The sequence below is a fragment of the Nematolebias whitei genome, chromosome 4 (genome assembly GCF_014905685.2).
Source record: "Nematolebias whitei isolate Nwh7 chromosome 4, NemWhi1, whole genome shotgun sequence".
Classification (NCBI taxonomy): domain Eukaryota; kingdom Metazoa; phylum Chordata; class Actinopteri; order Cyprinodontiformes; family Rivulidae; genus Nematolebias; species Nematolebias whitei.
In genome coordinates this window covers 42294821-42310533 of record NC_056501.1, presented here as the reverse complement: position 1 = coordinate 42310533, position 15713 = coordinate 42294821, and the positions used below count along the sequence as shown (strand labels likewise).

General features: G+C 40.8%; 1 protein-coding gene across 1 annotated transcript in view; it reads right to left on the bottom strand.

Moving 5' to 3' along the window:
* The window catches only part of LOC119408575 (protocadherin-10), a 45453-nt gene that overhangs the window by 24052 nt on the left and 5688 nt on the right, over positions 1–15713 (bottom strand). Inside the window, exons 2-3 of the mRNA XM_037675416.1 lie at positions 1912–1973; positions 1690–1796 (exon numbers count right to left, since the gene is read on the bottom strand). Coding sequence (XP_037531344.1) covers positions 1690–1796; positions 1912–1973 — 169 coding nt within the window. The remainder of the gene's footprint in view (positions 1–1689; positions 1797–1911; positions 1974–15713) is intronic.

The following is a 15713-nucleotide window of genomic DNA, read 5'->3' as shown; positions in this document are numbered from 1 at the left end:
AACAAGTGCATCCATCCATCCACTTATGCATCCATTCATCTATTATCTTTACCCCTTTCTTCCTTTTTGTGTCGCAGGGGTCACTGGTGCCCAAGACCAGCGATCACTGTGTGAGAGGTGGGAGACACCCTGGACATGTCTCCAGTCCATCACAGGGACACAGTGAGACAAATGAAACAAACAACCATTCACTCACACCTAGGGACAATTTCAAGTCACCAATCAGTCTAACATGCATGTTTTTGGTTTGTGGGAGGAAACTGGAATATCTGGAGAAAACCCATGCATGCACGGAGAGAACATTCAAGCTCCATTCAGAAAGGACTGGGGTCGAGATTTGAACCGGCGATCTTCTCGCTGAGAGACAACAGCTCTACTAACTGAGCCAACGTGACAAATGCAACAATTTGAAAATTTTACATGTAATCATTTGGTTTATTTCACGTAAAACTAATGTTTTTGATGCAAGGTATTCAAGGTGGTAGGAGTGACGCTGTGTAGAAGAACAGAGGGAGGTTTTTGTTTTGTTTGTCCGAGGCAGCACAGAGTTGCGGATCCTGGTGAACGGAAAGAGCAATGGCAGAGACAGCGGGTGGCCAACGGTGGCCTTGGCCACCATAGGTTAATCCTTGGCCACCCCGATCATTCGAGGAAACTTTATTTTTAAGCAACATAAAAACTAGAAACTGTAGTTTCCTCAAATGATAAACCTAGTGGGTTTACATAAATATACATGGTGACAGCCATCTTGGATTTTGTTGTGGCATCCCAGTTTTTGAAAGGAGCCTTTTATATGCCTAGTTGCAGCCACACACAAAAAGGAAGTCTGTGCATCACTTATTTTTCAAGTTATCATGCTCACCACATGGACCGATGGATGGTACTTCCACATACTCTTTGGAAGTACCACGATGGTACTTCCAAAGAGCTAAATCATGATTGTTGTGTATTCCTTTGACCAGGGTCTTCAACCTGTGAGGGTCTTCAACCTGTGCCTTTGGGGCCACATGCAGCTCTTGTGGCTCTTTGTGGCTTTGACCAAAGGTAACAAACAGTAAATGTACATCCCATGATTACTTTCTGAGAATGTCATTAAAGGTCACCCAGTGGTTCATGAGATATTTTGCCAACAGACCCAAACTCACATGGCCGTGCGCACAGAGTAACGTAAAAACTATCGAATGAGCCAAACAAAGCGATGAATCGGCGGTTTTGTTCACAGCCTGAGCCTGTTTGGTCTGCGTCCCAGTACCGTGGTGTGAGAGCATCCTTGTTGAAATGCTCGTCACATCCTGACGAGTCAGTGAGCAAGCTCCTCATCAACACCGTGTTTTTTTTTGTTTTCCCACCAACATCAAATCGACACATAGCAGAAAAAACTAGGGTGATTAAAAAAGGTTCCCGTCAGGCAGAAGATGGACAGGATGTGAACCTCAGAGACATCAATGTAACTCCCTGACTGACTCAGAGGAACTCAAACCTCCTGCTTGAATTCAAACACACTTTAATTTGACCCACCTGACTTGGGTCCAGGACTGGAGGGGACCCTGGACCCACACTGCATAACAACCACATGCAAATCAACTGTGTCTTCTTTCAGAACCCAGAGAGCCACTCATTTACTGAAGAACACAAAACAAACACTGATGATTTCACCGAGACAACAGAAGCGAGGCGCTCTTCTCCTACCAGCGGAATGTCCTCGATTGGTGGCGTCATGGTCACTGTCCCCCTGCTCACTGTCTCCATGGCCGCTGTCTTTAGAGCTCACCAGATCAGCCTCCTGAAATGCAGAGCTGAAAACACACCATTAAAACATCTCATCACTGATCCCAGCCTGTCCTTCAACTGATGAAAACTGAAGCATGATGGAGGAACCAGGTCTGAGCACAGATCTGACTCTGGACTTACCTGTTGACCCGTCTCGGCCGGTCCACCAGGTAGCTGAGTTCACTTCGCTGGTGATGTTTGGTCTGAAAGACAGAAAGCTGCTGTTCAGTGTGATGTTCGTGCACCTAACATTAGCAGACAAACATACAGTAGAGTCCCATGACCCTTCTGTGAGTCCTGTGATGCTTATAAATAAGTTTCTTCACAATGAACAAGACTGATGTATTTTGGCCATAGCAGGCTCCTGTAGCTGCCTGCCTTTGTCCACTGCAGACAACAAATAACTATAATATCTAACACTAAACACAAAATTTGAACAAGAAAAGCCTTTTAGTGAGATCTGATCAAAGAAAAATGACTGCAACAGGAAGGAAACGTGACAGCCAAACAGTCAGATCAGACCAGACAGCCGTGACCTAGCATTAGCTTAACACGTCAGCTAACATTAGCTTAACACGTCAGCTAACGTTAGCTTCACTGACATATATACGGTAGATGCCTCGTTGAGCAGGCTGGCCTGTTGCAGCGGTACGTCAGAGCATCCACCATTTTGGATGTGGCAGATCTGCCGGTCAACTAATACGAGGAAATGGACTGAACTTCATAAAGCTCCGTTCTACAAAGTGTTTTAATATGATGCCTGTCATTCACACACAATAATATTTTTGGAAAACAAACAAGCACCATACACGACATTAGTAACTTTTAACATCCATCCATTATCTTTACCCGCTTATTCCATTTTGGGTCACGGGGGTCGCCGGTGCCCATGTCCGGCAATCACTGTGCGAGGGGCGGGGTACACCCTGGACGGGTCACAAGTCCATCACAGGGCCACATAGAGACAAACAACAATTCACTTACTCACTCACACCTAGGGACAATTTAGAGTTACCAATCAGCCTAACATGCATGTTTTTGGTCTGTGGGAGGAAACCGGAGCACCCGGAGAAAATCCACGCATGCACGGAGAGAACATGCAAACTCCACCCAAAAAGGCCCCCGGACCGGGGTTTGAACCAAGGACCTGCTTGCTGAGAGGCAGCAGCTCTACCAGTTGCGACACTGTGCTGCCCTAACTTTTAACATGATTATTTAAAATGTTTACTCCTTAGATATTTATGTTATAGATAAGCACTAAACTAAACCAATGTATTATTTTCAGTGTTTACAACTACTACTAACAGGCTGCTGTTGTTACACTGTATTGCTCTGTATTATAAGTGTTTAGTGTACATCTTAGATCCTTATTTACTGTTTCTTGTTGTACTTTATATTTTGCTATTTTTGAATGGAACTGGGACCCTGTGTACATAATTTCATTCCACCTAATGTATCACATGTGATGGAAACAACAATAAACTTGATTTGAACTTGAACTACTTGAACTTGAACTACTAACTCCACCCAGAATACACCCCGGACAGCAGTCCTTCCCTAGATTTTATCTTTGAATGATACTCCTATTGAGTTTGTCGATTCTCACAAAAATTTGGGTATCTTGGTCAACTCGCATCTCTCTTTTAAGCTTCACGTGGAAAACTTGGTGAAGAAACTGAAAGTTAAATTGGGTTTCTAAAAAAATTAAGTCTGGTCCTGTAAGGATGGTACTTTTTGCTGGTTCTGTTTGTGTCTGTGTTTCCCTAGTGTTTCCTCGTCAGTTTAATTGGTGCCACCTTTGTCTCGTCACAGCTGTTGTAATCACGTCTTGTCTTGTCCTTGTATATAAGCCTCCTGTTCTGTGTTGTTCCTCGTCGGGTCGTATTCGTTGGGTCTCTGTGTTCTCCTGCGTTCTCCTGCGTCTCCCCTGAGCTCTCCTGAGTCCTCCCTGAGTTTCCCTCTGAGCCTTCCGGTTTCATGTAAGTTTTGCTGCCACGTCAGCTGTTTATTTTGTTCCTTATTCACTATTAAAATACTTATTTTTGTAATCTGCCAAGTTGAGTCCTGTCTGCACTACTGGGTTTGTTCCTGTCCACCAAATCCTGACAGGTCCTCTGGACAATCAAAAAGCAAAACAAAGCAAAACAAAAAAAAATGTGGAAACGTTTTGTCTTTCATCCGTCTGAGGTGCTGTATTCAGCTCAGTCTTATAAATAGCACCTTCTCATAGTGGATCACAGCAATCAGGTGAAAAGAAGGAACCCAGACCCAGACCAGTGGTCATTCCGTATGTTGCGGGAGCTTCAGAGAAACTGACGTTTATTTTCTAAACACAACGTCCCAGTGGCTTTTAAACCCCAAAATGCATTACAGCTGGTTCATCCCAAAGATCCAGTCCCCCGGCACAAACAGAGTAATATTGTGTATGCTGTTCAGTGTCAGGAGGGCTGTGATCAGTCTTACACCGGGGAAACTAAACAGCCACTGGCCAAAAGGATGGCCCAGCACAGAAGACCAACATGAGCAGGCCAGGACTCTGCGCTCTACACTCAATTCAATTCAATTCAATTCAGTTTATTTATATAGCACCAAATCACAACAAAGTTGTCTCAGGGCACTTTACAGGAACATTCACATACATAAAAGTCAATTAGTAAAGTCCTCTATCTAAGGAATCCAGCAGACAATTTGAATCTTGGCTTTGTTGCAGTCTCCCATCCTGAGCAAGCACAGTGGCAACAGTGGAAAGGAAAAACTCCCTTTTAAAAGGAAGAAACCTCCAGCAGAACCAGGCTCAGGACAAGCGGCCATCTGCTTTGACCGGCTGATTTGAGAGGACAGGAAGGAGAGACAGACAAACATAGAATGGTAGGTCCAGGTATAGGTCCAGGTGTATCTGAAAGAAAAAAAAACACGTTAAGGATAGAAAAACTAATTACAAATAGTAAACGGGTTGAGCAGAGTAAGTGAAGACAGTAGCAGAGTGAAAATTGTGGTCAGTTTGTCCTCCAGCAGTCTAAGCCTATAGCAGCATAACTAAGGGACAGCTCAGGAAACCTAAGCCGACCCTAACTACAGGATTTAGCAAAAAGGAACGTCTTAAACCCAGTTTTAAAACTAGATAATGTGTCAGCCTCACGAACAGAGATTGGAAGTTGGTTCCACAAGAGAGGAGCCTGATAACTGAGAGATCTTCCTCCCATTCTGTTTTTGTAAATTCTAGGAACCACACGTAAACCTGCAGCCTGAGAGTGAAGTGCTCTGTTAGGAAAATATGGAACAATAAGATCTGTAATATAAGATGGAGCTAGGTTGTTGAGAGCTTTGTAGGTTAGAAGTAGGCTTTTGAATTCAATTCTGGATTTGACAGGGAGCCAATGAAGAGAAGCTAAAACTGGAGAAATATGATCTCGCCTACTAACTCCAGTTAAGATTCTGGCAGCAGCATTTTGGATCAACTGAAGACGTTTTAAGGAAGTATTTGGACACCCAGATAATAAACTATCGCAATAATCCAGTCTAGACGTGATAAATGCATGGACCAGTTTTTCTGCATCATTTTTAGATAAGATGTTTCTAATTATAGTGATATTACGCAGGTGGAAGAAGGCAGTTCTAGTAACGTTTTTAATGTGGGGGATAAAAGACATATCCTGATCAAAAATAACACCAAGATTTTTAACATTAGAGCTGGAGGACAGATTAATGCCATCTCAGGAGGGAGAAAGACTGAAAAATTCATTCCTAAGGTGCTCAGTCCAAAAACCAAAACCTCAGTCTAGTCTGTGTTCAACAGGAGAAAATTAAGGGTCATCCAGGTTTTTATGTCTTTAAGACATGCTTGTAGTCTAAGTAGCTGATTGGATTCATAGGCTTTAATGGACAAATATAATTGTGTCATCAGCAAAACAATGAAAATTTATCCCATGCTGTTTAATAATTTTACCTAATGGAAGCATATATAAAGTAAAGAGTATCGGCCCAAGCACTGAGCCCTGAGGATGACTAACTTTGGTGTATGAAGAAGATTTATTATTTACATTTACAAACTGGAATCTATCAGATAAATATAATTTAAACCATTTTAGAGCTGTTCCTGTAATCCCAATATCATATTCAAGACTCTGTAGTAAAATATTATGATCAACTGTATCAAATGCAGCACTGAGGTCTAACAGGACCAGTATAGACACAAGTCCATTGTTTGAGGCCATGAAAATATCATTAGTGACTTTTACTAGTGCTGTTTCTGTACTATGATGAGCTCTAAACCCTGACTGAAACTTTTCAAACAGATTATTTCTTTGTAGATGTTCACGCAACTGACCTGCAGCTATTTTATCTAGAATTTTTGAGATGAAAGTTAGATTAGATATGGATCTATAGTTGGCCAGAATTTCTGAATCAAGGTCAGACTTCTTAAGTAAAGGTTTAATTACAGCAACCTTAAAGCTCTGTGGTACATAACCATTCAATAAAGACAAATTAAATAGTTCCAAAATGTGGACATTAATTAGGGGAAATACCTCTTTAAACAGTCTGGTTGGGATGGGATCTAGCAGACATGTGGATGGTTTGGATGAGGTTATTATTTTTGACAATTCAGAGAGCTCAACAGGACAAAAACTGTCCAAACATAAATCAGGCTCTAGTGAAATGTTTAAAGTTGCCTCATTTGACAGTTGACTAGAGATAGTAGAAGGAAGGATGGTTTGAATTTTCTCTCTAATTGAAACAATTTTATTTATAAAGAATCTCATGAAGTCATCACTACTTATAGTTGTAGGGATACATGGTTCAACAGAAATGGGACTTTTAATTAGTCTAGCAATAGTACTAAACAGAGGGTTATTTTTATTCTCCTCTATTAAAGATGAGTAATATAAAGTTCTAGTGTTAAGGAGAGCTTTTTTATATGTTAACAGACTATCTTTCCAAGTTAAATAAAATTCTTCAACATTAGTAGAGCGCCATTTTCTCTCCTGGTTTCTAGATGCCTGGTTTAAAGAACATAACTCAGAATTGAACCAAGGAGCCTGTTTCCTCTGATTGATTACTTTCTTTTTCAGTGGAGCAATTTTATCAAGTGAAGTTTGCATTGAAGTTGTAAAATGATCAACTAGATGATCTAAGTCACTGTTCTCTGATGCATTACTCTGCAAGACAGAGAAAACATTGATGGAAGAGATTTTTTAAATTTGGTTACAGCAATTTCTGATAAGCACCTGCTGAGATGAAATTTACTCTCAGTGACTGTGTAGTCATTTAATGTAAACTCAAAGGTTATTAAAAAATGGTCGGACAGAATAGGATTTTGAGGAACTATTACTAAGTCCTTAATCTCTATACCAGAGGTCAGAACTAAATCAAGAGTGTGATAAGAATGAGTAGATGTGCGGACGTTTTGGTAAAAACCAAATGACTCTATTAAATTATTAAAGGCTATGCTTAAGCTATCACTTTCAACATCTACATGAATATTGAAATCACCCATTATGAGGATTTTATCAGTATTTAATAGTAAGTCAGTTAATAATTCTGAGAATTCAGACAAAAACTGAGAGGAAGCGCCTGGTGGACGATATATAACAACTAGTAGAAGTGGCTTTTCTTATTTCCATTTTGGATGAGAAAGACTGAGAGACAGTGACTCAAAAGAATCATAATTAATAACTGATTTGGCATTAATCAATAATCCTGACTGAAAAATAGAAGCTACTCCTCCACCTCGGCCAGTTGTTCTAGGAACATGAAAATTTAAATAATTAACAGGAGTGGATTCATTTATACTAACAAAATCCTCCTGTTGTAGCCAAGTTTCTGTCAGACAGAATAAATCAATATGATGATCAGTTATCAGTTCATTAACTAACAGGGATTTAGAGGAAAGAGATCTGATGTTCAATAATACACATTTAATGATTTTATGATTTTGCTCTGGTAAAGTAACTGTGTTTATTTTAATCAGATTTTTATGGTTTATATTTTTAGAGCTGATTTTTGGTTTATTTAATTTGAGCCGTGGGCGAGTTCTCATCTCCAGGCCAGCGGTCACTCTTTCAGGGATGAAGATGTTCACATCCTGGACAGAGAGGAACGATGGTTTGAGAGAGGAGTAAAGGAGGCCATCTTTGTGAAAAGAAATCGTCCATCGTTAAACAGGGGTGGAGGCCTACGTGTTCAATTGTCCCCCTCTTACAATGCTGTTATTGCTAGTATCACTCAACCCCCTGTGAATATCAAACAGCCATCAGTGAGCTAACGATCCATTGTTAGGCTGATGGTCCTCCTTGATCATGTGAGCAGCTGGTTTTGGCTGTCCGCAGCAAACTGGTTGATCCACTCTGAGAAGGTGCTATTTAAGAGACTGAGCTGAAAACAGCACCTCAGACTGAGGAAGTCTCTTGGATGAGAGACGAAACGTTTCTATATTTTTTTGCTTTGTGTTGTTTTTTTTTTGTTTTTTTTAATGTCCAGAGGACCAGACTTACCTTTTTTTTCAGATTTTTCTACCTGGATTATTGAGCATGCATCAGGTTAATTTTTTTTTTTTTTTTTTTCAGAAATAGATCCTGTCTAACTCTGAATGCTAGGAAACACCTTTTAACTGCGACTTTCCTTCCCTCCATTGACTACAGTGACATTATTTACATTAACGCTCCTACAAGCACCCTGCAGATGCTGGACTCTGTCTATCATGGTGCATTAAGATTCATAACTTGCTGTAACTATCGTACCCATCATTGCACCCTGTATTCACTGGTTAACTGGACATCATTAACTTCACACAGACTTTCACTGGTACATTTTCATCTTTAAATCACTTCTTGGTCTGCTGCCTTCATACAACTCCTCCTACATGTCTCTGCATGAGTGCAGCTACAGTGTGCACTCTCAGGACATTATTACCTGGAGTGTTCCCTCATTGCGGACTGAACTTGGCAAAAGGGCCTTCGCCTACTCCGCTCCTGTTTCCTGGAATATCTTGCAAAGAGATCTGAAGCTCTCGACCTTGACCTCTCTAAGTGGCTTCAAAACATCTGTTAAGTTCATGGCAAAAACCAGTTCAGACATGTTCCTTTTTTTAGTTTTTTACATCACTTTACATTGTAGCTGTTTTTGTTCTGTTTTTAAATATAATTTTCTTTCATTTATTATTCCCAATTTCTGTGCTTTATTTTATGATTGTCTACTGTTGTCATCATTCTTTGTTAAAACCAGGTCCTTCTCACCCTTGTGCCTGTGCTCACTTACAACGGTTGCATTTAGACACTAGGGTTTGGATAGAGTTGGGGTGGAGGGGAAACTGGCATCATGCCAGCCTTAGCTCCTTCTTCTTTCCTTTTTAATGGCACTATACAACAACACACATCAACAGCACATCTAGGGGCGGGGGTGTATGTGTCGGGGTCTTATTTATTTATTTTTTTTTCCTCCCCCCTCTAGTTCCCTAACTGCCATTCCAGGGGTGGGGTCCGGGAGAAGGGCAGGCCGTCGGGTGTTGACCAGGACTATGTGGGGGTTCGGGGTCTGGGGGATTGCCGTGGGCGGTGCTGGCGCTGTGCTCTCCCTGGGGTTGTTTGGACACCCTGAGCTTGGCTCTTGGGTGCCATGGTTGACCCGCTGGCCGGGGTGGCTGCCGGGGCCTGGCGGGCGGTCGGCTGGGGGCGCGTGCTTGGTTGTTGGCGGTGTGTGGGGGTGGTCGGTGGCGTGTCCTCTTCATGGTGGGGGGTGTCCTGTCAGCTGGGCGTGGCCTGGGCCGGGTCTGGGATATTGGCTCTTCTCCGCTCGAGAATGAATGGGTTTACCTCCTGGGTTTGGGCATGGGCTGCCCCCTGTAGAGGGCGGGTACATGTCTTGGACCTGGGGGGTATAGAGTGCGTATCGGGAATAAGAATGAAATGTATCATTATTGTATGTCTTTGAGTGAGTGAGTGTGAGAATGAGGCTGGGACTGTGTGATTGTGTCTGTGTATGAATGGGTATTTGTTAGGCCGAGACTCGGACTGCCCCCTCTTTGATACAACTGCGGGTGCTTGGCATCGCGCCCCTATCGTGCGGCCCCCTGGTGGGGTGTACCCTTGCCTGCCGGCGCGCTTGGGGCCCTTGGAGTCGGGGGCTGGGCGCTTGGGCGTGTGTCGGCTCGGCCTGTTGTCTGCCTGGTGGGGCTCGGGTCCTCTGGCCCTGTCAGGCCTTGGCCTGGGTGGTGTGGGTCCTCGGTGCCCGGGCCTCCGTGCCCGGGCCTGGACCTGCATCGGTGCGGCGGGTTCCGGCGGGGGCCTATGAGTTCGTCGCTGTTGGCCCCGGGGGGTCACTGTATGTGGTCGCTGGTGGGGTTCTTCCGGCTCTCCCCTGTGGTCCGATCTGGGGGGTGGGCAAGTGGTTCGTCCTGTGTGGGTGGCCCTGGGGGCTATGCGGTCGGGGTCCCTCCTGGGGTCTTGGGCTCTGATCCCCCCTTTTTTCGTCTGCCTCTGGTCTTGGGGGTCGGGTCTCTGCTGCTTCACAGTTACTATTAAATGTTCTATTAGAGAAACCTTATACACTTATGCATGCTCACAACCACACACAAATAGAAGCAGGGATGCTTATGTAGGCTTTATATGTAGATATATAGATATGTATATGAATGTATATTCATGTGTATGTATGTATATAGGCGTAGGAATGGGTATATATATTTATGGAAACTTACTGCAAAGCCATGAATATTTTAAGTTCTTTATACATATGTATTTTGTTGCTGTGTTTTGTCATGTTCTTTGCAGGTGAACAGACAGTGGCCGGGTGTTTTGCCGTGTGCTCTCTTTGTGTATATTTCTTATATTTTGGAGTCTTACTTTGTCTTTTCTTTCTTTCTATCCTATTAATAAAAAAAAAAAAAAATAAATAAAACATACACTAGATAGTCACTAGAATAAATATTTCATAATAATGGTGTGGAGAAGATGGCTGTAAGGGGAGAAGGGAGGCCATCAAAAAAAAAAAAAAAAAAACCAAGTCCCTCTTTAAATGAGTCCTTGAGGCTCAATGGGACTAACCAGTATAAATAAAGGTTGAATTGAATTGAATATGTATGTGGTTAGCTTAACACATCAGCTAACTGGCCCATCATGTGAAACATTAGTTGTATGAACAGGAAAATGTGACAAAAACAAACAAATAAAACTGTTTAGGCAAAGCTTTACCACAGTCAAAACTTCCACTAAAAATAATGCAAACAAAACAGCAAAACGTTCTCCTCATCCATGAATCAAATATCACAAGCTTATCCACCTTATTCCGGATTTGGCGCCACTACCCATAATTCATAGCGGAAGCCGGTTGTTTACTTCCGCCCGCGATCCCGCGCTGTTGTTTACGTTTGTGGGTTAACACACTTGCTAGCAATTTAATGTTTTTGACACAAAAGTTTCCTTTACCTGAAGTAAATGGCAGCACATCAGAGGTGGATACATTGCAAGGATGTTTTAAAAAGCTGCGAAGATAAGTCGTTAACTGTGTCTCACCCATCATTTCTCACGGACTGGGTAGATGATATGAAATCATGGCCCGGAATTACCTACATCGATATTATTAATTACCTTGTTTTTTCTGAAGGCGTCGATGGCGAGGAATTGCGGAATTATAAAAGCACAGAGGCGTATAATTACCTCCACAGCAACAAAATAGATACAGTTTTGCTCAAGAAACAAGGCGACTTTATCTTTCTGAAAGCAGCTGTTGAGCCGAGCCAGAGCGTTGGTCAAGCTAAACACTTAGCATGGGTCATGCTCAGAGAAAGTGGAGTGGTAGAAACGGTCGGCTGTTCCTGTATCGCCGGATTGGGAAAATCATGCAGTCATGCGGCAGCTATTCTGTGGAAGGTATATCACTTATCTGGATATCAGAATATTTACATCACTGAATCAGAATCACTGAACTGGGCGAAAGCTGTGAGCTTCCTGTCTGCCTGTGTTTACATGTGGAAGCCAGAGCATTGTGCAGCCTGTGATCTACTGTCACAAAAAATTAAACATTAAAAAGGCTGTACAGTATTTTTATATTATTTGTTTTTAAAAAAGTAGTTTCGAAGTTGTTGATGTGCAAAACAATACGTTTCTAGCTCGTCTTTCAGTTTTCTGGAGCTGTTGTGACAGCCAACAACAGCACAAGTTGAACCCGAACTCATATTAGAATTGTTTAAGCCTCCTGCTACAGCACAAATTACTAGAATTTGTCATTAGCAAAAGTGCCTGTCATTAGCAAAAGTGCCTCTCGCTTTAGCTCACCGGAAGTATAAAACCGGGAGGGGGCGGTACCTGTCTGTCATGGCAGCCCACATACGCTCTTGCAGAATAAGGTGAATAATACAATATTTTTATGTTTTATGTACTAACTATAAAAAATAATGTGACTTTTTAAGATTAAATGTGAAAAATGTGTATTTTACAACAAGGGCTGTTTCTGTACTCTAACTTGAAACCCACTTGTGACAAACTTTTTTTTATCTAAAAATCAGTAACATTTCATTTTTCTATTAATTTTCCTCAAAGTACTGTAAGGAAAATGCTGACACAGATCCCTTAAATCAATTTCCACTATTGATGAAAACTTAAGCTAGTTATCTCTCGTAAGGTTAAGTTCAGCCTAAGCTGAAAGATTGAGATCTGTTTCCACCTATTTAAGACTCAGACACAGTGATGTTAAGCGATCCACATAACCTTCTCTGAATGAAATAGGATTGAACATGTCCACTGACACAGTGTGGATAGAGGGTAGATATCTTGGCAAACGAAGAGTGAAAGAAGAAAGTGATTTTTACTCTTTTTTTAAGCAGAATTAAATGCTTTGTTTAACTGAAACCATTCTTGCTGTATTTTTTGTTAAACCTTTAATATTTCAAACATTTCTGACATTTTATTAATTTCATATTTTACTATTTATCCATTTATATTAGAGAAAAAATATTGGTTAAAACTTTTAAGCTCAGACAAGACAGAGGTTGCTGTTTTATTACAATGTCTTTTACCCCCCACATTAAAAACGTTACTAGAACTCCTTCTTCCACCTGCGTAATATCACTAAAATTAGAAACAGCTTATCTAAAAATGATGCAGAAAAACTGGTTCATGCATTTGTCACGTCTAGACTGGACTATTGTAATAGTTTTTATCTGGGTGTCCAAATACTTCTTTAAAAAGTCTTCATTTGATCCAAAATGCTGCTGCCAGAGTCTTAACTAAGAGAGCATATCTCTCCAGTTTTAGCTTCTCTCCATTGGCTCCCTGTCAAAATCCTACTTCTAACCTACAAAGCTCTCAACAACCTAGTTTCATCTTATATTACAGATCTTATTGTTCCATATTTTCCTAACAGAGCACTTCACGCTCAGACTGCAGGTTTACTTGTGGTTTCTCGAGTTTCCAAAACCAGAATGGGAGGCAGATCTTTCAGTTACCCGACTCCTCTCTTGTGGACTCTACTTTACCTGTTTGTTTTTGTAATTATTACTGTCCTTAACATTTTATGTATTTCCTCCTATAGAAAGTTCACCTGGACCTGGCATTATATGATTGTTCCACCTTCCTGTTCCTTTCAAACCCAGCCCGTCGAAGCAGATAGATGTTCGTCCGGAGCCTGGTTCTGCTGGAGGGTTCTTCCTGTTAAAAGGGAGGTTTTTTTCTTTCCAGTGTCTTCTTTGTGCTTCCTCAGGATGGGAGACTGTGACGAAGTGAAGATTCAACACAATCTGCTGCTTCCTTAGATAGAGAACTTTACTAATTGTCTTTTAATGTATGTGAATGTTTCTGTTCAGTGCCCTGAGACTACTTTGTTGTGATGGTGCTATATAAAATTGAATTGCATGATAAAACATAATAGACGGTAGAGAAATGTTGCAAAGGAGTTAAATTTAGTCAGGCTACCACCGGCCTCACACACACACACACACACACACACACACACACACAGTGAATATATGTTCTCCATGTGCTCTAACAGTTTCAAACCACTACATAAATATATATTTCTCATTTTGATTCAATGTCCCAACATGTCATAAATCAATCACACACTAACAAACACTATGAGCTGAGCCCAGGAAAATGGCTCCTTCATGACAGAATAATGAAAATGAAAACAACTTTCTCGGTGTAATAATAGTGTAATAATAGATGACTAAACAAAATGTGACGCTCAAACACAACACAAAAGACGCATGTCCATATGAAAGAAGAGAAATTATATCCTGGAGCAAAAACCTCTCCTTGTGTTAAGCATGTTGGTGCTGTGTGATCTGAATTACTGAGATGACGTTTACTGCAATGCTTTAATAAACGCATTTACATTCACATTTACATATCCTTACGGATATTTTGTAAAACTGGCTATAGACATAATACAAATTCACAATTTTTGCATCATATTTAATCAAACTAACTAATCTGGTTTATTTTTTGACCTCACAAATAATGTAGAAGGCAAAACATAGCTTTCTCTTTTTCTGAAACATGAAAATGTGTTTCTTTAGACAGGAAATATATAATATCAAGGTTGAGTTCAACGTTAAACTCCCTTTTGTTGGAACGACACTAAAAAGTAGTTTCTGTTTGTAGAGCAAGTAAATCACAGACTTACAGTCCGAACATTACAAGGTTCAAAACGAACTCCAAAAACATGGTTTTAATAGAGACAAAGAGGAAGAGGAGCAACTCTGACCAACTGGATTAATGTGTGTTTGTATATATACTGTATGTGTGTGTGTGTTTTATATATACTGTACATCTATTTCTGTGTTTGTATATATACTGTATATATACTGTACATTTATGTATGTGTGTTTGTATATATACTGTACACACTGGTATATGTGTGTGTGTGTTTAATATATAAATATATAAATATATATATATATACATATATATATATATATACATATATATATATATATATATATATATATATATGTGTGTGTGTGTTTTTGTATATATATATATATATATATATATATATATATATATATATATATATTTATGTATTTATGTATTTATGTATGCATTTATGTATTTGTATATTTCTATGTATGTGAATGTTCCTGTAAAGTGTCCTGTGACAACTTTGTTGAGATATGGCGCTATTTTATCAGCTGGAAGGATTTTTACTGAAACTTTTTTTAGTTTTGGACATTTGTTATGATGCGTAACCATGGCAACAAGGAAGTTTCTACAACCAACAGCAGCTGATTAATATCTCAAAAGCTCAAGTAATATCTCAACTACAGCCTAAATTTCAAATGAGTTGAAAAGGATGTTCTGTGGACGCATTTTCATCCAACTGCCAGCTGTGCTCGAGTGCCTGACCACTGAGATCCTGGAACTAGCAGGAAACACGGCTCATGACAGCGGAAGGACAGGATCGTCCATCAGCACCTACAGTTGGCTGTCCGCAGCGATGAGGAGCTCAACAAGCTGCTGGGAGGAGTGGCCATTACCCTGGGAGGATTTCTGCCTAACATTCAGGTGATCCTGAAGCCCAGGAGGCCAACCAAGTGCAAGTAAACGGATCAACATCTGTGGCCAGTTTTTTCAGATCTGCTATAAGACGGACCATCACAAGAGATCCTTCCCACCCACAACCATCAACATCTAGAACAACTCTTTTATGAAACAAGGAAAATGAGCTACAACAACATTTAATTTCCCTCTGGGATTAATAAAGTATTTTTGAATTTGAATTGAATTTAAATTGGAACGCTCCCTGTCTGACCCCCATGACCTAATCAGGATGATCCCATACAGTTTTCACTGGAGGGTGTGGCCTTCGTGGGTTGGTGAAGTCCGACGTAACGCTGTTGCCATATGTTTGCCTCTAAACTCCACATATTTCAGTCAAGATGCACCAGTCTCAATATGCTCGATTAGTATCAACCCCCCAACAGGAATACAGTCCAATATTTCATAGATGTG